Source organism: Narcine bancroftii, chromosome 3 (assembly GCF_036971445.1).
Source record: "Narcine bancroftii isolate sNarBan1 chromosome 3, sNarBan1.hap1, whole genome shotgun sequence".
Taxonomy (NCBI): Eukaryota; Metazoa; Chordata; class Chondrichthyes; order Torpediniformes; family Narcinidae; genus Narcine; species Narcine bancroftii.
Window position 1 is genome coordinate 244,587,661 of NC_091471.1, and position 21,116 is coordinate 244,608,776.

The window sequence follows — 21,116 nt, forward strand, 5'->3', positions numbered from 1 at the left end:
AGTTGTCGCGAGATTTGAACTCAAGCCTCTGAATAATTTGTAGCTTAACCAGTTCATTATTCCCCCTCACCTGGGAAGTAAGTGGTGCTGTTACAGCCTATTATTTTTCCTTGTTCCAAGTTAAGTTAACACTCAAGGTCAGTCTGGTATAATCACGGTTGCCTTAGCAACCCGCCTGAACATCAAGCATTTTCTCCTGTGGAGCAGCCCTCTTGTTTCTGGTGACCGTTGTGTGCGAAAAATCGTGTTCCTGGCTTCTTCTGTTGATTTCTCAGGAAATTTTTGCTGCCAGGAGGACTTGTGCAGGAAGTTCAACAAGATGGTTCAACAAGAGCCATCCTGCATGTCCAGCTGTCCTGGTGGTGACAGCTGCCCCCGTCACTCACCCATTTATTTTCTGCCCTCCCACCCAGATGACATGTCGGCCTCCCCTGCCCCTTCTTCTCACCTATCCTCACCTCCACCCACCTTTATTCAGGCACCTGTCTGCCTTTTTGCTCATACCTTGATGGAAGGGTTCAAGCCCGAAATGTTGGATATTTCCCTTGGCTTTCTATTGACGTCGCGTGGCCTGTTGAGTTACTCCGACACTTTTGTGGATTGCTCTAGAATCACAGTATCTGCAAACTTTCCTGTTTAACTTGGAAGAGGCTTCTGACACATTGTTTTTTAAATCAGAAAGAGCATCTTCCTAATTAGAATATGTCTTGGTATCTCAGTAAACCTTGGCCACAGACCATCTCATGTTACATCTCACTTGGGTACCTATGGATACATTTTAGACATTAAAACTACTGGTATTTGCTGAACACAAAGTTAGAGTCCCGTGCTGTCTGAAAGGAGTTTTTATGTTCTCTCCATGTCTGCGTGGGATTTCTCCAAAGGCTTCAGTTTCCTCCCACCATTCAAAAACGCCCCGGGGGTTGTCGGTTAATGGGCTGGAAATTGTGCGGCATGGACCCGTGGGCCAAAATGGCTGAATGCCTGAATAAATTTAAAATTTACCACCCCATTGCCAGCACTGTCAATCTTGTTCTTGTTCCTTTCAGAGAGCAGGCAGTGGTTAATTTGTTTATGTGAACTCTTTGAGTCAGCTATGTTTCTATGGAACGGTGTAATCTTTTGAGACCTCAGTCCAGAGATGCCAAGATCGTGCCTGAATGGTCAAAAGGACATAAGAAATAGGAGCAGGAGTCGGCAATCCGGCCCGTTGAGCCTATTCCGTCATTCTTTTTTTTTTAGTTTTTTATTTTAGCCTATTCCGTCATTCAATGAGATCATGGCTGATCTGATCATTGACTCAATTCCACCAACCTGCTTTTCCTTAATTCCATTTTTATGTAAAAATCTATCTAACTGAACCTTAAATATGTTTAATAAAGTAGCCTCAACCACTTCCCTGGACAGAGAATCCCACAGATTCACTACTCTCTTGGGAAAAAAAGTTTTAATCTACTCCCCTGAATCTTCAGGCCATGTCCTCTAGTTCTGGCCTCACCTACCAGTAAAACAATTTTCCTGCCTCTATCTTATCTATCCCTTTCATAATTGTATATGTTTCTATAAGATTTCCTCTCATTCTTCTGAATTCGAGTGAGTATAATCCCAGACGATTTAGTCTCTCCTCATAGGTCAACCCCTCTCCACCCCCACCCCCCCCGCCCCATCTCCAGGATCAATCTGGTGAACCTCTGGTCTGTCTCCAAGGCCAGTATATCCTTTCTCAAGTATGGAGACCAGAACTGCACAAAGTACTTCAGGTATGGCCTCACCAGTACCTTATATAGTCCACAGCGTCCTCTCCAGGGCTGGTGCTACAGTAGCTCTTTAAGTAAGGCACCATACACAATTTTTAATTGGAGAGAGATGGATGGTAGATAATTGTTGCAATATGAAAATCACCAAGTAACAACAAACCTTCAAGAAGATGCTGTAATGTCGGCGGCCTTGACTGCTGTGAAGACTGAGCCAACTGCTGTGAAGACCAGGCCTTTTCTGTGGGGACTGAGCCTCTGCTGTGGGGACGAGGCCTCCAATCTTGTTGCCGGGTGGCAGGGACTTCATGGCACGTTCTGCGGAAGGTGTGCTGCGGTACGGTGGTGTCGAGCACCTCGTTTGGGCGACCTGGCAGTTGCACCATCTTGGAGCGCAGAGCCCTGCGGCGGGTGGTGTTGAGGCTTTCAGGCTCCTATGGATTGTGAACACTGTGATGGTTTCTTCATTTTAGCCATCATACTTTTAAAATCTGGAGTCTAGTAGATTGGTCCAAGCCTGGTCCAAGATGGTGGTGCGGAAGCATCCTGCAACGGCCACTTTGGACATGGTGGTGATTTTTTTTTAACTCAAGCTAACAGAATTTCAATATCTAGAATCTATTATATTGCAGTTTGTATCTACTGTGTCAATGGTCTAGACTTTTGTCAATTAATGTAATGTTTCACTGCTTTTTATTCACTTTATGTAACTTTGACTTGCATAGAAATATTGTTATTTTGTGATGTCCAATGTTGTTTTGTGTAGTCTCGGGTCATTTAGATGCAGTGCAATGGTTTTTGGTGGAATGATGTCTCGTTTTTTTTAACTGCAGTTTTAAAATGACAAATGAAGGTGTATTGGGAATGGTTGTGGGTGTCACGTGACAGCACTGCCCCCTACCTAGTCAGAGGACACACCAGCTGCCAATCAAGGTTTGGTTCTGCCCCACCCGTTAGTGCACACCTTGCTGCTGGATCTATGTAAATTACCTGGACTGGAATCTCCAGCCTGCCTGTATTTGGCCATTGGCTGTTGTAATTTGATTAACCCTCCTAGCACCGAGCCATTAGATCCTGCTAATGACCTGGGCTGGACCTTCCAGCACTATCAAGGTGCCATGTGTTCTTTGTTTTTTCTCTTTTTTTTTGCCAGCTTAGCACTACCCTACTTCACTCCAGGCCTAGAAATCTGGAAGGGCGCTGGAGAAACTGTTGGTAAGATGTGCACTGTTAAAAGGGTTGGGAGCATTTAATTAGTGTTCCTAATAGCATAGAGCCGTGCCTGCACAGAGTCAAGGAGTGGTAGTGTGTGTGCATGCAGTTTGTTCCCATGTTTATTATTAGTTGCCTGCGTGTGTTTAATTGCTTACCGACTTTTTCCCACGATAGCTAATAGACTGTACATGTTGTTCAATGCCAACCCAACTTTTTCCCACGATCCGTACGCATTGTTTCACTGCCACTACCTTTTTCTCATGACTGCTGTAAATGGTGTGTGTGTGTGTGTGTGTGTGTGTGTGTGTGTGTGTGTGTGTGTGTGTGTGTGTGTGTGTGTGTGTGTGTGTGTGTGTGTGTGTGTGTGTGTGTGTGTGTGTGTGCTGCATCAGTTACCATTTCCCACACTTGCCTTCTGTAAATAAAATCCTTCCCTACCAAAAGTGTGTTCAGAGTCCTCGCCTTTGAGACCTACCAAACTTGTTTGCTCACTCACAACAGAAGGTGAACTTGATCTTGATGCTCATTTGCAGTGTGCTCCATTACCAGAACAACTCTTCCAGATGAAGCGTTGAACCTTTCCTGATGCATTATTTCAAAGTGAGGGAGAGTCTGTCAAGGAATATTTCTTTGTGAGAGACCAATAATCATTTGCAATGCCCGACTGACATTTAGGAACAGAAATCAAGCTTCTGGAAGAACTCAGCTGATATTTATCCCATCAACAACAACAAAAAGTATCAGAAGTAAAATAGTATAGATGGTGGAAGCCTGAGATTAAAACCAATGTGTCCTGGAAATGCCAAACAGCGGAGAGAGAGTAGATTTGGACAATCAGTGCAGTAACAGGCCACAACCGTGGTGCCCAAATACCCCAATGGACCTAACAAACCCTGTGCGCTTTTGGATGGTGGGAGGAAAGCCACGTAGGTCACGGGGAGAACATACAAACTCCTCACCGACAGCACCGGATTCAAGCCCAGGTCACTGGTGTTGTACCACGGTGCTAACTGTGCTGGCCTGAATTGACATTACAGGTTGATGACTATTAATTAACACTGCTTCTTTCAACATGAATGCTGCCTGACCTGTTGGGTATTTCCAGCATTTTTTTTTAACATTTCACAATAACATAAAAATTGTTGTGTGATCTTGCTTTAAATAAATCCCCTGGCCTGTTTCACAGAGTAGAAATGTATCTTCAAAGTGTACTTCATTGGCCAGATAACCTGAAGTTGGAACTAGCTTAGAAATGTAATGTCTTAATTTGTTATCTCGGATGTGTGGAATGGGCCTACTGGCTCAATTGGTAAATGCTGGCTCAATTTTGGCATTTAAGAAATATTTTGACAATTACATGGCTGGGAGGGATATGGTCCAGGTGCTGGTCAGTTTGACAAGACGGAATAATAGTTTAACACAGACTAGAAGGGTTGACGGGCCTGTTTCTGTGCCCTATGGCTCTACCAGCTAAGGGCAGATAATGTGTTCGAGCATGCATGAATCAAATCATCAAAGAGAGATACTTTTCTGCACAGAGTCCATTCACCATCTGAAATACTTTGTCAGGCCCTTCGACACAAGGGCAGGTGGTGAGGACCCATGGATCGATCACCAATATCTTAGCACACATGCAAACAGGTGATACTTATGCAAAGCAACCAGCAAAAAAAACTCCCGGTAAATAAATAGGCAAAAATCACGTTCTTTAAAATTGGCTCACCGCCAATCACGCAACACGCAATCTCACTTATCCAGTATCTCCAGAGGTTTTACTGTACACATATAAAAATAAATATTCCTTCACAACTGTTAGAGCCTCGGAGGGTGAGTGTGAGCAGTTCCTTTGGTCGTTCCGTGTTCGCCCTGCCCGTGGGAAGAAGCTGTTCCTCAGCCTGATCCTCCTGGATCTCTTCCCTGACGGGACCAGCTGAAAGATACGGGGTGGAAGGGGCAAAATCATTGGTCACTTCAGACAACAATTCTGGGAGATCACGGCGATGTTGGGGGGGGGGGGGGGTGTTGGGAGATCCCAGTGATCCTCCCTGTTGATTGACTGCTGATCCAATTCTCTACAGCAGCCATACCACACAGTGAAGCAGCCGGCCAGGCCACTCTCGACTAGGCTCCTGTAGAAAGTTAACAGAATGGTGCCCACCTCAGCCTTCTCAGGAAGTGCAGTGGCTGTTGCATCTTCCTCACAGGTGAAGAGATGGTGTGAGTCCAGGATAGGTCCCTTGTTAAGTGGACTCAGATATTTTAGTGATTCCTGATGGTGCGTGTTACGAACAACATTGCTGGATTCTCTCTACAGACTTAACAGAGAGTGTGCTGGAAGTTGTTTCGAGCCAAAAAGAAGTGACCCCACAACAGGTGACCTTGGGTCTGAGGACATGAGATGATGACCCAACTCAATTTCTCACTGGCATGTTAAACTTTGATGTTTTTCAGGGAGAGTTGGGAAAACCAGGACAGAAAGGCAGCAAAGGAGACAAAGGAGAATGGGTGAGTAATAATTCGATTCATCTACAGATGAAGAGGCGTTTTCAACACGAATGTCAGCCCAGAATATCCTGCTCAATATTAAAGATTCCACACGACTTCTGTATTTTTCCTCATGCACTGAGATACAGTGAGAAGCTTTACTTAGCCTGGCTTCCGTAGTTAAGATGGAAGATTAAAAAGTTTTTATTGTCATATAATAACATATAAAAGATAATATTGCACAAAAGTTTCCTTCAGACTATCGTAAGGCAGGCAAAGTAATAACTCAAAATGCTGGAGAAACTCAGCAGGTCAAACAGTGTCATTTACGCAGCAAAAGTAAAAATACAGAATGACGATTTGGGCTTCATCAAGGTATGGAAGAATGTTGGCAGGCGTCTGAACAGAAAGGAAGGGGAGATGATAGGTGGAGAGAGGAGGAAGGAGACAACAAGGATGAGGGGGAGGAGGGATGGCTGGGTGGGTGGGTAACGGGGAAGGGAGGGGAGAACTGGAAAGGGGAGGGGAAAGAAAAGGTGAGCAAGTTAAGGCCACCTGGTTGGAGAGTGCCCAGACACGTGCCTACATTCTCTCGTGCCTTGACGAGGGGCTCAAGCCCGAAACGCCGGTCATGTATTTGTACTTTGGGTATGTAAAGGACGCTGTTTGACCTGCTGAGTTTCTCCAGCATTTTGTGTTTTTACTTCAACCACGGTGTCCACAGATTTTCGCAATTTACTTCTGTAAGGCAGACAGCTGAAATTTGCCCAGCACCCCTTACAGTCAGAGAAAGAGAAGCAAAAGAGAGTCGTTGTCCCCCCCCACCACCCGAGTTATTGAGTGTCCGTGGATTCATCGGCAGCGCTCCCACAGCCTCACAGCTTTCAGTCCAAACCATCAGCGACCCGAGCTCTAGACCCTCCGACAAAATCAGGAGGCCTTCAGTGCCCTTGGCCCCCTCTCGCATCTGCTAACCCTTTCAGCCAGTCTCCAGCAGTTCGCAGCCTGGAGTGGTCCCTTAACCACAGTTGCCAGCTTCCCCCAGCCTGTGGGCTCTTCAGCCTCACAGCTGCTTGGAGACAGAAGTAAGCAAGTAGGGCAATGATAACACATAAACAATACAGGGTGCAGTCCAACAGTATCTTCTTCTTTGGCTTGGCTTCGCGGACGAAGATTTATGGAGGGGGTAAAAAGTCCACGTCAGCTGCAGGCTCGTTTGTGGCTGACCAGTCCGATGCGGGACAGGCAGACACGATTGCAGCGGTTGCAAGGGAAAATTGGTTGGTTGGGGTTGGGTGTTGGGTTTTTCCTCCTTTGCCTTTTGTCAGTGAGGTGGGCTCTGCGGTCTTCTTCAAAGGAGGCTGCTGCCCGCCAAACTGTGAGGCGCCAAGATGCACGGTTTGAGGCGTTATCAGCCCACTGGCGGTGGTCAATGTGGCAGGCACCAAGAGATTTCTTTAGGCAGTCCTTGTACCTTTTCTTTGGTGCACCTCTGTCACGGTGGCCAGTGGAGAGCTCGCCATATAATACGATCGTATTATATGGCGAGTCCAACAGTAAGTTGAAGGATAAAGGACATAAGACATAGGAGCGGAAATAGGCTATTCAGCCCTTCAAATCTCCCCGCCGTTTAATCATGAACTGATCCACTGCCCCCACTCAACCCCACTGCCCGGCCTTCTCCCCATAACTGTTGATGCCCTGGCTAATCAAGAACGTGTCCATCTCTGCCTTAAATACACCCAATGACTTCACCTCCACAACCGCATGTGGCAACACATTCACTGCCCTCTGGCTAAAGAAATTCCTCTGCACCTGTGTTCTAAGTGAGCCCCTGTAAGTTGTGCCCTCTTGTCCAAGACTCTTATACCGTTGTGTTACAAGGACAAAAATGACTGTATTAAGATGAACAGATGACACCAAGGTAGGTGCAGTGCAGAGGGCCATCAGCCCAGCTTGTCCAGAACATCGGGTTCACAGTCTTAGGATGAGGGGTAAATCATCTAGGACTGAGATGAGGAGAAACTACTTCACTCAGAGAGTAGTTAATGTGAAACTCCCTGTGCAGAATGTTGTTGATTGGTTAAAAGGGACATGAATGTGGCCCATATGGTTAAAGGGATCAAGGTTAATGGAGAGAAAGCAGGAATAAAGTGGAATAATCAGCCATGATCGTATTGAATGGTGGTACGGTCTGCAAAAGGGCATCCAGAATTCCACACAGTTTTCCAACCGCTGAATGGACTCCTGCTTCTATTTTCTAATATGAAAGGATAGAGATCAAGTCCAGCTGTAGATAGAGAAATGGCAGAAGAAGTTTAATCTGGAGAGGTGGTTAGCACAACACCTATACAGCGCCAGAGACTGGGACTGGGGTTCGAATCCTGCACTGTCTGTAAGGAGTTTGTACCTCCACTCCATGTCTGCGTGGGTTTTCACCGGGGAGGGGCTCGGGTTTCCTCCCACCTGGGCGTAAATTGGACGGCATGGACTCGTGAGCCGAAACGGCCTGTTCTTATGTTGTACTGTTATATATACAGTTGAAACAATGCAAGGGCATCATCTTGTACTGATTAGCAGCAGGACAAGAAGTGTTCTTGAATGAAGCAAGTGTGTAGGTCAGATAAACCAGCTTGCTGTCAAGGAGATGGTTGCTTTAAAATTGTGGCCTTAATCTGGAATGTGAGAAAGAGAGAGAAATAAGTGCTATAAGAACTGGGGCGTGATGATTTCCTGGGTGTTTTTAGAAAATTTGCCATGAACGGTTAGCACAACACTCTTACAACTCCAGCCACCCATATTCAAATCCACCGCTGTCTTCAAGGGGTTTGTGCGTTCTCCCCCCGTGACCGGTGTGGGTTTCCTCCCACCTGCCAAAAACATTGCAAGGTTTGCAGGTTAATTGACGTGTTTGGGTACCATGGGCCAGAAGGACCTGTGACCGTGTTAGACGTCTAAATTAAATTTTAAAATGTTGAGGTGACAGAGGTGGTTGTGTTGGCAATATACCCTGGTGAAGCTTCCACACTGGCCCGCCAACTTCTAAAGGCAAGTCAGACGGCATAATTACACATTTATTTTTGCAAGACTGTTTGATGTTCTTTTCTCTTTTCACATTTGTGCATTTGTTTTTACCAACTTATGTGAAGAAATTAAATTATAAAACTTGCATAATGCATTATTAATAGAAAAAATATGCATATTTAATGAAAGAGAAATGTTTATTGAAGTTCGTTATTGTTGAAGGTCACAGGCAGGATGAATGAGGGAAACCCTAAATAAGCAGTGTATTTGGATTTCCTTTTGTTAAGGTGCCAGGATAAAGGTCGCAGCACAAGATGAGAGTTCACAGGATTGAGGATAAAATATTGACATGGATAAGCGAGTGTCCAACTAACCACAAACAGGGAAGGCTAGAGTTTGGCTTTTGACACAATCACACAGTCGGGTCAGAAGGTCTGCGGACACTGGGGCCTAGTGCGATACATCAATGTTACTTCCTATGGATGCTGTGCGACAGTTCTCCTCATACTTTTCTCGAGTGACTACGAGCCTCTGTTAATCTCCCATCAGCAAATAGTCCCAATTTTCCCCTCAGCAGCAAATTTACTGGGAGAAAAGTTTAGGGGAGACAGTAGGGGTAATTTTCTTTTACACAGAGTTGAAGGAGCCTGGAATGCTTTGCCAAGGGTGGCGGTGGAGGCTGGAACAATAGGGGCATTTAAAAGACTCCCAGTCAACCACACGGATGAAAAAGGTTGGTGAGGTAGGGAGGGTTTAGTTTTTTTAATGGTAGGTATATGTTATTTTGTCAGGATAATGTGAACTATTTTGTAACCATGTAAGAATACACCCTTCTTACTGTAGTAACTGTAGTGCACCACTGTGGGGTGCATGTATATATATATATATATTATATGTGTGTGTGTGTGAAGAGTTTCCTGAGATGGTGGAAGTCATCAATAAGTAAAGTCCCTCTTGTTATTTGACCTTGCATCTCCAACTTATTTAAGAAGCCTCCCAAGTAACACAGATATGGGGCAAAGAGCCTGTATTGTGCTGTAGTTAGAACATGAGAACATCAGAAATAGGAGCAGGAGTGGGCCATCCAGCCCGTCCAGCCTCCTCGGCCACTCAATGAGATCATGGCTGATCTGATAATAGATTCATCTCCATCCACCTGCCTTTTCACCATATCCGTTAATTCCCCCAACTATGTATCCAACCTTGTCTTATATATATTGACTGAGGTCGCCTTCACTGCTTCAATGGGCAGAGAATTCCACAGTGTTCTCTGTCTACTCTTCAGTGCAGTGGTGGGCAACCTTTTTTTTCCCACATTCCACCTCAAGCAATATCTAGACCATCAGTGCTCTGTAATTAGTAAGGGATTGCTTAAGGTGGTAGATGAGTGGGAAAGGAAGGTTGAGAACCACTGCTCTAGACCCAGTTGTGACTGAAATATTTCGGTTGAGAAAAATTGTCATTGGTCCATTTCCTTTGGAGTTCTGAAACCGTGCACATAACGAGTCCATTAGGTACTATTAAAAGAGTGGTTTTTAAACCTTTTCTTTCCACCCACATCCCAACTTAAACAATCCCTTACTAATCTCAGAGCACCGATGGTTTAGGGATTACTTAAAGTGGAATGTGTTTTTTTTTAAAGTTGCCCAGCCCTACTCTAGAGGGTAAAAACTCATTGATAACTTTCTCGAGCCGAGCAGAATTGCACTAAAATCAAAATTCTAAACAATTTCAGAAGCTTTTTAAGATTTTCAAAGGAAAGTATGATAAGACTGAAGCAATCAATGCCAGTTTAATTCCCCTTGTTGTTCCATAATATTACACACAAGATGTTTTTTCTTTCCTCTTCCAGGGTCCTCCAGGCCCAATGGGGATACAAGGCCCAATTGGAATGCCGGGTCCCATTGTAAGCATAAACTCGTTTTATCTTCTGCTGGTATTGTTTAACTGGGCAACAATTTATTTCACAAAATTCCATGTTCATTCTGGTAACCGTCGGCCATGTTTATCGTGAGGCCAAGGGTGAAAGGTCAGGAATGTGGCTGCATTGAGGTGTTCCATTTCAGAGTAGACAAGCAGAGCAAATTTAAGCCCAATGTTTTCCAGGATGATGACCTCAGAAGGAAATACATTGCATTTCTAAGCTGGATTGATTGTCTTCCAATCACGTAGAACCTGTCCTTTGCTGGCAAGGGGAACAATGTTGTTCGAAGTCTTGCAATTTCAATCGGACATAGCCTTTATGGGTTTGCTTATCACATTCTGGGAGTGAACTCTACCCTTACCCTCCTTTTCCCCCCAATGGATCCTTCTACTATTTTCCCTCCTTTTTCCTTCCTTGCCTGCTTCCACTGGTCATCTGATTGCCTTTGTCCCATATTCCCCACCCCTCCCATCCACCTGCCAATCCTTCGTCCCTCCTCTGTCCACCTATCACCTGCTTGCCTCTGACCCATCTCCCACCTTTCCTCCACCTACTCATCATCCTTCACCCATCCTCAGCCCACGTATCCCCTGCCTGCCTCTGTCCCCTATAACCCGCCCTTCCTCCACCTGCCCATCATCCTTCACCCATCCTCAGTCCACCTATCACCAGCCTGCCTCTGTCCCCTATAACCTGCCCTCCCTCCACCTGCCCATCATCCTTCACCCCTCCTCAGTCCACCTATCACAGACTGGCCCCAGTCTCGCTCCTCCTCCTCTCTGCCCATGGGATATCCTCCATCTCCACTCTCACACTTGATTCAGGTTCTTGATCTGAAATGTCGACAATTTTGTTCTCCCTACCCCCCAGCTTCCACAGACCCGCAGAGTTCCTCCAACGGCTGTTCCTTTGTTGTAAACTGTATGCGAATATGTGTTTGTTTTGTGTGTGGACAGGGATCTGATGGAGAGCCAGGACCAAGAGGGTATCAAGGCATTCGTGGACAGAAAGGCGATGACGGCATTCGAGGGTTTCCAGGACCTCCTGGTCCCATTGGTCTTCAGGTAATCAAAGTTTATTTTAAATCGGTATTCTTTCTCCCTTCCCTAATTCCCCTCAGGTCATTCAGTGAAATGTTTGTGTGAAAAAAAATCTTCAATCATCAATCAACATAAGATAAATGTATGCACAAGAATTAAGAGTGATCTGTTAAGATGTATGATTTCCTCTTTTAACAATTTTTAATGGCTGGCATAGCAGTTAACATAACGCAGAGAACACTGTTGTGGGGTTCATTCAAGAGACTGATGGCTGCAAGGAAGAAACCGTCTTTAAGCCTATTGGTGCGCGCTTTCATGCTCGTGAGCCTTTTTCACGATGGGGGGGAGGGAGAAGAGAAATGTGTCTGGGGTGTGAAGGGTCCTTCATTGTGATAGTTGCCTTTCCAAAGCAGTGGGAGATGTCAATGGAGTCCATCCAAACTGGGATGAAGAAAAATTTATTTCACTCATTGGAATATTGTACCTGAGGGATGTAGAGATTCAGAAACTGAGTTTAATTCAGAAAAGGCTGTGACAGATTTAAGGCAATGATAGGAAATGAGGAGAATGTTGGAAACCGGTTTGAAGGAAGCAGATCATCCTGATCCACAGGGGTTAGAGTTTGTCAGATATGTTCAGGAAGGTTTCCTAAATCAAAAGGGCAGCACGGACAGCAGCTGTGATGGGGATCGTGGTTTGAATCCCGCGCTGTCTGTAAGGAGTTTGTACGTTGCCTGCGTGGGTTTTCCCCCGGGGGGGGGGGGGCGGACTCTAGTTCAAGTCATTAATTGGATGTAAATTTGGCGGCATACACTCGTGGGCCATGACGGCCTGTTACTGTGCTGTATGTCTAAATTTTAAAAATAAATTAATTAATAACCAGTGGCATGGTTAGCTGAGTGGTTAGTGCAAAGCTGTCATAGTGCCAGAGACCCAGGTTCAAATCTGGTGTTGTCTGTAAAGAGTTTGTATGTTCCCCCCACCCCCGTGTCTGCGTAGATTTCCTCCTAGTGCTCAGGTTTCCTCCCACCCTTCAAAAACATATGGGGGTTTTCGGTTAATTGGGTGTAATGGGGCAGCACAGGCTCGAGGGCCTGTCACCGTGCTGTATATCTAAATTTAAAATTTTTAAAAAGTAAAACATTTTAGTTTTTTTTAATTTTTTTATTTTTCACACCATAAACCACATTGACCATGATACATACATTTTCCTTTTCAAATATATACAGTGTCATTTTCTCCCCCCCTCCCTCCTCCCATCCCACCCTCCCTACCTCCCCCCCCATCCATTTAAAGTACAAAATCTAAGATACATTAAACCAGTTAAACAATGTTGTCATTCAATAAAAGTAAACAAGAAATTCCACTGAGTCAATTCTTTTCATTTCCTTCTCCTTTCGTTCATTTAGGTAATGAATGTCCCCGGTAGGTTTTCTCTATTGTGTTTCATGTAAGGCTCCCATATTTGTTCAAATATTTCAATATTATTTCTTAAACTATATGTTATTTTTTCTAATGGAATACATTTATTCATTTCTATATACCATTGTTGTATTTTCAAATTTTCTTCCAATTTCCAGGTTGACATAATACATTTTTTTGCTACGGCTAGAGCTATCTTAACAAATCTTTTTGTGCACCATCCAAATCAAGTCCAACTTCTTTGTTTTTTATGTTACTTAGGAGGAAGATCTCTGGATTTTTTGGTATATTGTTTTCTGTAATTTTATTTAATATTTGGTTTTGATCTTCCCAAAATTTTTCTACTTTCTCACATGTCCAGATTGCATGAATTGTTGTTCCCATTTTTTTTTTACATCGAAAACATCTATCAGATACTGTTGGGTCCCATTTATTTAACTTTTGAGGTGTAATGTATAGCATGTGTATCCAGTTATATTGTATCATACGTAACCTCATATTTATTGTATTTCTCATCATTCCAGAACATAATTTCTCCCATGTTTCCTTTTTTATCTTTATATTTAAATCTTGTTCCCATTTTTGTTTAGTTTTACCATTTGTTTCTTCATTCTCCTTTTCTTGCAGTTTAATATACATATTTGTTATAAATCTTTTGATTATCATTGTATCTGTAATCACATATTCAAAGTTACTTCCCTCTGGTAAACTCAGACTGCTTCCTAATTTGTCCTTCAAGTAGGATCTCAATTGGTAATATGCCAGTACTGTATCTTGAGTTATATTGTATTTATCTTTCATTTGTTCAAAGGATAATAATCTATTTCCTGAAAAACAATTTTCTATTCTTTTGATCCCTTTTTTCTCCCATTCTCTAAAGGAAAGGTTATCTATTGTAAAAGGGAGTAACTTATTTTGCGTCAATATTAGTTTTGGTAATTGGTAATTTCTTTTATTCCTTTCTACATGAATCTTTTTCTAAATATTGAGTAGATGATGTAATACTGGAGAACTCCTACGTTGTACCAATTTTTCATCCCATTTATATAATATGTGTTCAGGTATCTTTTCCCCTATTTTATCTAATTCTAATCTAGTCCAATCTGGCTTTTCCCTTGTTTGATAAAAATCTGATAGGTATCTTAATTGTGCGGTTCTATAATAATTTTTAAAGTTTGGCAGTTGTAAGCCTCCTTGTTTATACCATTCTGTTAATTTATCTAGTGCTATCCTCGGTTTCCCCCCTTTCCATAAAAGTTTCCTTATTATTTTCTTTAACTCCTTGAAGAATTTCTCTGTCAAGTGTATTGGCAATGCCTGAAATAGGTATAATATCCTTGGGAAAATGTTCATTTTAATACAGTTTATCCTTCCTATTAGTGTTAATGGTAAATCTTTCCAATGCTCTAAATCGTCCTGTAATTTTTTCATTAGTGGATAATAATTGAGTTTATATAGATGGCCGAGATTTTTATTTATTTGTATATCTAGGTATCTTATTGCTTGCATTTGCCACCTGAATGGTGATTCCTTCTTAAATTTTGAGAAATCCGCATTATTCATTGGCATTGCTTCACTTTTATTTACGTTAATCTTGTAACCCAACACTTCTCCATATTCCTTCAATTTCTTATATAATTCTTTTATTAATAGTTCTGGATCTGTTAAGTATACTATAACATCATCCGCAAATAAACTGATTTTATATTCCTTGTCTTTTATCTTTATCCCTTTTATATTATTTTCTGTTCTTATCAATTCTGCTAGTGGTTCTATAGCTAACGCGAACAATAAGGGTGATAGTGGGCATCCCTGCCGTGTTGACCTGCTTAAGTTAAATTGCTTTGATATATATCCATTTACTGTCAATTTTGCCAATGGCCCCTTATATAATGCTTTAAACCAATTAATATACTTCTCTGGTAAACTGAATTTTTGCAATACCTTGAATAAATAATTCCATTCTACTCTGTCAAAGGCCTTCTCTGCGTCTAAAGCAACTGCTACTGTTGGCGCTTTACTCCCTTCTACTGCATGAATTAAGTTAATAAATTTACAAATATTGTCTGTTGTGCGTATTTTTTTAATAAATCCAGTTTGGTCTAGATTTACCATTTTCGGTACATACTCTGCTAATCTGTTTGCTAATAGTTTAGCTATTATCTTATAATCTGTGTTAAGTAATGATATTGGTCTATATGATGCTGGTGCGAGTGGATCTTTCCCTTGCTTTAGTATTACTGTAATTATTGCTGTTTTACATGAATCTGGTAAGCTTTGTGTTTTATCAATCTGGTTGATTACTTCCAGGAGGGGAGGAATTAATAAATCTTTAAATGTTTTATAGAATTCTATTGGGAATCCATCGTCTCCTGGTGTTTTATTATTTGGTAATTTTTTTATTATCTCTTGTATTTCTACTATTTCAAATGGTTCTGTTAATTTATTTTGTTCCTCTATTTGTAATTTTGGTAGTTCAATTTTAGTTAAAAATTCATCTATTTTCCCTTCTTTCCCTTCGTTTTCAGTTTGGTATAATTGTTCATAGAATTCTCTAAAGTTTTCCTTGATCTCCGTTGGATTATATGTGATTTGTTTGTCTTTTTTCCTTGATGCCAATACCATTTTCTTAGCTTGTTCTGTCTTAAGCTGCCATGCTAGAATTTTGTGCGTTTTTTCCCCTAATTCATAATATTTCTGTTTTGTCTTCATTATGTTCTTCTCCACCTTGTATGTTTGTAGTGTTTCATATTTTATTTTTTTATCTGCCAATTCTCTTCTTTTAGTTGTGTCTTCCTTCATTGCTAATTCTTTTTCTATATTTACTATTTCCCTTTCCAACTGCTCTGTTTCCTGATTATAGTCCTTCTTCATCTTGGTTACATAACTTATTATTTGCCCTCTAATGAACGCTTTCATTGCATCCCATAGTATAAACTTATCTTTCACTGATTCCGTATTTATTTCAAAGTACATTTTAATTTGTCTTTCAATTAATTCTCTAAAATCCTGCCTTTTAAGTAGCATGGAGTTTAATCTCCATCTATACATTCTTGGAGGGATGTCCTCTAACTCTATTGTCAATATCAAAGGTGAATGGTCCGATAATATTCTAACTTTATATTCTGTTCCCTTGCGTATCTGCTATCTTCAAAAAAATATCTTGCATAAACTTTTGATCTTTTTCGTTAGGTGAATATACATTGAGTAGATTCCAAAACTCCAAATATATCTGACATTTTATCATTACATATCTCCCTGCTGGATCTATTATTTCCTCTTCTATTTTAATTGGCATATTTTTACTAATTAATATAGCTACTCCTCTTGCTTTTGAATTATACGACGCTGCTGTTACGTGTCCTACTCAATCTATCTTTAATTTCTTGTGCTCCAATTCAGTTAAATGTGTTTCTTGCACAAATGCTATATCAATTTTTTCTTTTTTCAGTAAATTTAGCAGTTTCTTCCTTTTAATTTGGTTATGTATTCCGTTAATATTTAAAGTCATATAGCCATTTCATACTTTGTTTATCTTCCCTTTCCGTTTCTCCATCATCACCTTTCCTTCTTATCAATTTCTGCTTTCTTGTTTTGAACACTTTATAAGACAACATTTCTAAAACATCATTTTCCTTATTCTCCTATTTAAAACTTCTTTAACCCCATTCTCCCCTCCCCCTCCTGAGTTGCCCTTTATACCTTGTTGGGCAACCACATCTCCCCTCTCCATTTGGATTTGCGAATTCACTCGCAAACGTCAGTTGATTTTGTAGTGACCGTAACTCCTCCCCACCCAGCACCCCCAGAAAAGATTTCAATTTTCATATGTAACAAAGGTCACTCTTTTAATTCCCTCCTTATTCCCTCTATTCCCTTTCCCTCCCTTATTAATTCTTGTCTATACTCTATATATTTTCCTCTAAATACAGATACATTCATGTATACACACTATATATATACACACATATACCCCTTTACACACATACATATAGTTCGTGATAATTTTTACTCTCATTACATGTCTTCATCTCTCTGCTTGTTTTGTAGTTGTTCTGCAAATTTCCTTGCTTCCTCTGGATCCAAGAATAGTCTGTTTTGTTGCCCTGGAATAACTATTTTAAGTACCGCTGGGTACTTTAACATAAATTTATATCCTTTTTTTCCATAAGATCGTTTTTGCTGTATTGAACTCCTTCCTCTTCTTCAGGAGTTCAAAACTTATGTCTGGATAGAAAAACATTTTTTGACCTTTATATTCCAGTGGCTTTTTGTCTTCTCTTACTTTCTTCATTGCTTTCTCCAATATATTTTCTCGTTGTATATCTTAAGAATTTTACTAAAATGGATCTTGGTTTTTACTGTGGTTGTGGTTTCGGGGCTAAAGTTCTATGTGCCCTCTCTATTTCCATTTCTTCCTGTAATTCTGGTCTTCCTAGGACCCTGGGGATCCAATCTTTTATAAATTCTCTCATATTCTTGCCTTCTTCATCTTCCTTAAGGCCCACTATCTTTATATTTTTTCTTCTATTATAGTTTTCTATTATATCTATCTTCTGAGCTAACAGCTCATGTGCCTCTTTAACTTTTTTATTAGATTCTTCTAATTTCTCTTTTAATTCCTCTACCATTTCTAAAATTGTTTCTCGTTCTTCCATATTTTCCACTCTTTTTCCTATCTCTGACATGACCATTTCCATTTTATTCATTTTTTCTTCTGCATTCTTAATTCTTTTTATCTCATTAAATTCTTGTAATTGCCATTCTTTCACTGATTCCATATATTCTTTAAAAAAAGATACATCCATTGTCTTGCCTTTCTCTTCTTCTTCCATTTCTTTCTGTTCTTCTTCTTTTTCTTCCTCTGGGTTGACCATCTGTTGTTTCCTTGTTTTCTTTTTACCCTCTTCTTTCTTGTTGTCGTTATTGTCTGTGTTCTGCACCTGCTGCTGTGCTGCAGGTGTCTCTCTCAGCTGTGGAGATCGACTCCGCAGCTGTTCCCCCCTCCCGTCAGTGTGTTTTTCTTCATGCACATCGCACATGCGCGATTCCTCGCGCATGCGCGGTTGCGCACTTTTACTCGGCTCTGCGAGCCATTTTTGTAGTCCCGAGCCCGGGACTTCCACTGACCTGAGGGAGCGGGCTTCTCTCTCCGCGGCGGGCCTCTTTGGACAGGTAAGGCCTTCACCTTCTTCTTTCGACATTCTTTCTTCCTCTTTTCTTCCCGTTGTTTTCGACTTTTCTCTATTCGCTGCCATTTTATCCTCACCTTTATTTTTACTTTATCATAAATTTTAGTCTTGTACCTTTGTGTTTTGTGTGTTTTTTTTAACTTTTTGGGAGAGGGCTGGAATTCCCTGACCGGCCACTACTCCATCACGTGACTCCCCCTAGTAAAACATTTTAGTTGATGTTTTAGCCTAGGTAAATAGCCAGCAACTTGTTTCCCAGTGCGGGAATCGCAAACACCAAAGGACATCTGTACAAAATGAAGGAGGAAAGGATTAGGGGAGATCAGTGGTAAGTTTTATTTACACAGAATTGTGGGTGCCAGGAATGCATTGCCAATTGTGGTGGTGGGAGCTGGAACAATAAGGGGCATTTAAGAGACTCTTGGACGGGCAAGGATAAAGGGTGATTCACAAAAGGCTAGACATCAAACAATCAGGCTTTTAATTGCTAAAGACCAGATTTCTATCAAGCAACCATCCACCTCCTTGACTGATCAGAGGAAATGGGAAGGGGGAGCCTACAAGGGCCTATGAGTTGGGTCAGTCTCGGGAGGTGTGTCCAGTGATAGCAACCAATCATGGTGTAACAGTGATTAACCATGAAAGGAAAATAGAGGTTTATGTGATAGGGAATGTTTACTTTTTTTTGTTAGGTATATATGGATCAGCACAGGATTATGGGCCGAAGGGCCTGTACTGTGCCTTTATGTTCGATGTACATGAAATGGTCGGTCAAACTAGTATTCCCTCTGTTTGGAGAGGGAATACGATCACCCCCTCTCCATCTCTCTACCCCCCTCTCCATCTCTCTACCCCCTCTCCATCTCTCTACCCCCTCTCTATCTCTTTACCCCCTCCATCTCTCTAACCCCCTCCATCTCTCTAACCCCCTCCATCTCTCTAACCCCCTCCATCTCTCTAACCCCCTCCATCTCTCTAACCCCCTCCATCTCTCTAACCCCCTCCATCTCTCTAACCCCCTCCATCTCTCTAACCCCTTCCATCTCTCTAACCCCCTCCATCTCTCTAACCCCCTCCATCTCCCTACCCCCCTCCATCTCTCTACCCCCCTCCATCTCTCTACTCCCCTCCATCGCTATCCCCCCTCCATCGCTGTATCCCCTCTCCATCTCTCTACCCCCTCTCTATCTCTCTTCCTCCTCTCCATCTCACTAACCCCCTCTCCATCTCACTAACCCCCTCTCCATCTCACTAACCCCCTCTCCATCTCACTAACCCCCTCTCCATCTCACTAACCCCCTCTCCCTCCCTAACCCCCTCTCCATCTCCCTAACCCCCTCTCCATCTCTCTAACCCCCTCTCCATCTCTCTACCCCTCTCTTGATCACACTCTCTCAACCGTCTCTTTATCCCCTACCCTTCCCTCTGTTCCCTTCACCCCTTCCCTCACCTCTCAGAAAACCTTCCTCAGCATGTAGTGAGAAATGTAATTCAACCAACAGCTGAATGATGCATTAAGGAAATTAACTCCAGGCACAAGGGATCTTTAAGGTGATTGATGTGACCCAAATAGAATTTCCTGAACATCATGCCACTGAGTCCCAGTTTAATTATCACGCTCATGGGCTATTTGCTTGTCTTAATTTGACTTAATGGAGACTCCTGGTTGGAGACACATGTCATTTGCCTCCAGTGTTACGATTAACATGAGGATTTGAAGAATCCTGGTTGCTCCAATTAATGGTCTGGGAGTGAAAGATTGCTGAAAGATTAAAGGTTAAAGGCTCTTGAATCTTATCTGACCTGCCTTGAGGATCTGTGAACCATCACTGAATAAAGAAACATTGCTCCCTACAGCAGATGGGGATTAGGATGCTGTCTGCAATGTCATTTTCATACCCTCCTAATTGGAAGTGTCTCTGTGGTCACATGTGATGGTGAGAACAAGTTTGAAGGGTTCAAGAAGCAACAAGTCCTGGTCTGGGTTGGTGTGTTAGTAGTACACTATAGCCTTTATTTACACACCAGGGTAGGGGGGGAATTTGAGAAAACACACACACAGTGATAAACCACAAATCACACATATCAGACATTGGTTAACTACTGATATTTGTAACTCTGGATATTAATAAAACAAAACCCACCACCCTCTCTACAACAAGCAGGCACAGCACACTGATCTGCAAGGCAAACACAAATTAACTATTATCTAAACGAGTGAGACACAACAGTCTCTCGGGTGTATGCCTCCATACCTTACACATCTTACAAATGGTCCTGAGGTATCACCCGAGGCTCTCAACCCGGAGTGGAGCTCAGGGATGGTCACAAGGGAAACGGGATCAAGTTCATCCACATGGTGGACTTTATACTGCAACTGGGTGGGGGGGGGGGTGGTGTGGTGGCCCACGTGACCCAAGGTGTAGTGGAGAACCAATTGCGTGGCAGCCACACCTGTGAGCAGATCTTGATTGGCAACTGATCTCTGACCTGGTTCTCCACAAGAGTGGCCAGGTTAGAGAAATCAAGGTTCATTTTTTTTGTCGCATTGCCAAACAATGAACGTAAAAGTTACCAAAAAATTTTTTAGTCTTCCGTAAAGCAGATAAAGGATCGTCATCAGCAGAAATTGCCCAGAAGCCCCTTACAGTCGGAGAAGCAAGAGTCGACCCCCCCCCCCCGAGTAATGAAATGTTCGTGGATTTGCCTCCAGCGCTCCCACAGCCTCTGCAGCCACACAGCCTTCAGAACCAACCATCAGCAACCCAAGTTCCCGTTACAAACCTCTGAAAAAATCCAGAAGCCCTCATCTTGTATCCGATGCCTGGTACCCCTTCAACCAGTCTTCAGTGGCCCGGCGTTAGTCCCTTGGCTGTACTCACCCACAGCCTGTGTGTTCTTCTGCCTTGGCGCCCCTCACTGTTCTGCCGCTGTGGTCACTGTCCCGTGGGTCATCTGCTCTGCTTCTCTTTTTGAAATGGGGGGGGGTGGTCTCTGCATTTTCTGGTGCCCTGTGCCAGTCCTCTGCTTCTCTGGAGTCTTAAACCTCTCAAGGCCACTA

The 21,116-nt window shown here is 42.5% G+C and overlaps 1 protein-coding gene across 2 annotated transcripts in view; it reads left to right on the forward strand.

Annotated features, from left to right (window-relative positions):
- The window catches only part of LOC138758440 (collagen alpha-1(XI) chain-like), a 337,229-nt gene that overhangs the window by 255,928 nt on the left and 60,185 nt on the right, over positions 1-21,116 (forward strand). For both annotated transcript variants that reach the window (XM_069927352.1, XM_069927353.1), the window contains 3 exons: positions 5,421-5,474; positions 10,330-10,383; positions 11,358-11,465. In XM_069927352.1, the coding sequence (XP_069783453.1) occupies positions 5,421-5,474; positions 10,330-10,383; positions 11,358-11,465 (216 nt within the window). The remainder of the gene's footprint in view (positions 1-5,420; positions 5,475-10,329; positions 10,384-11,357; positions 11,466-21,116) is intronic.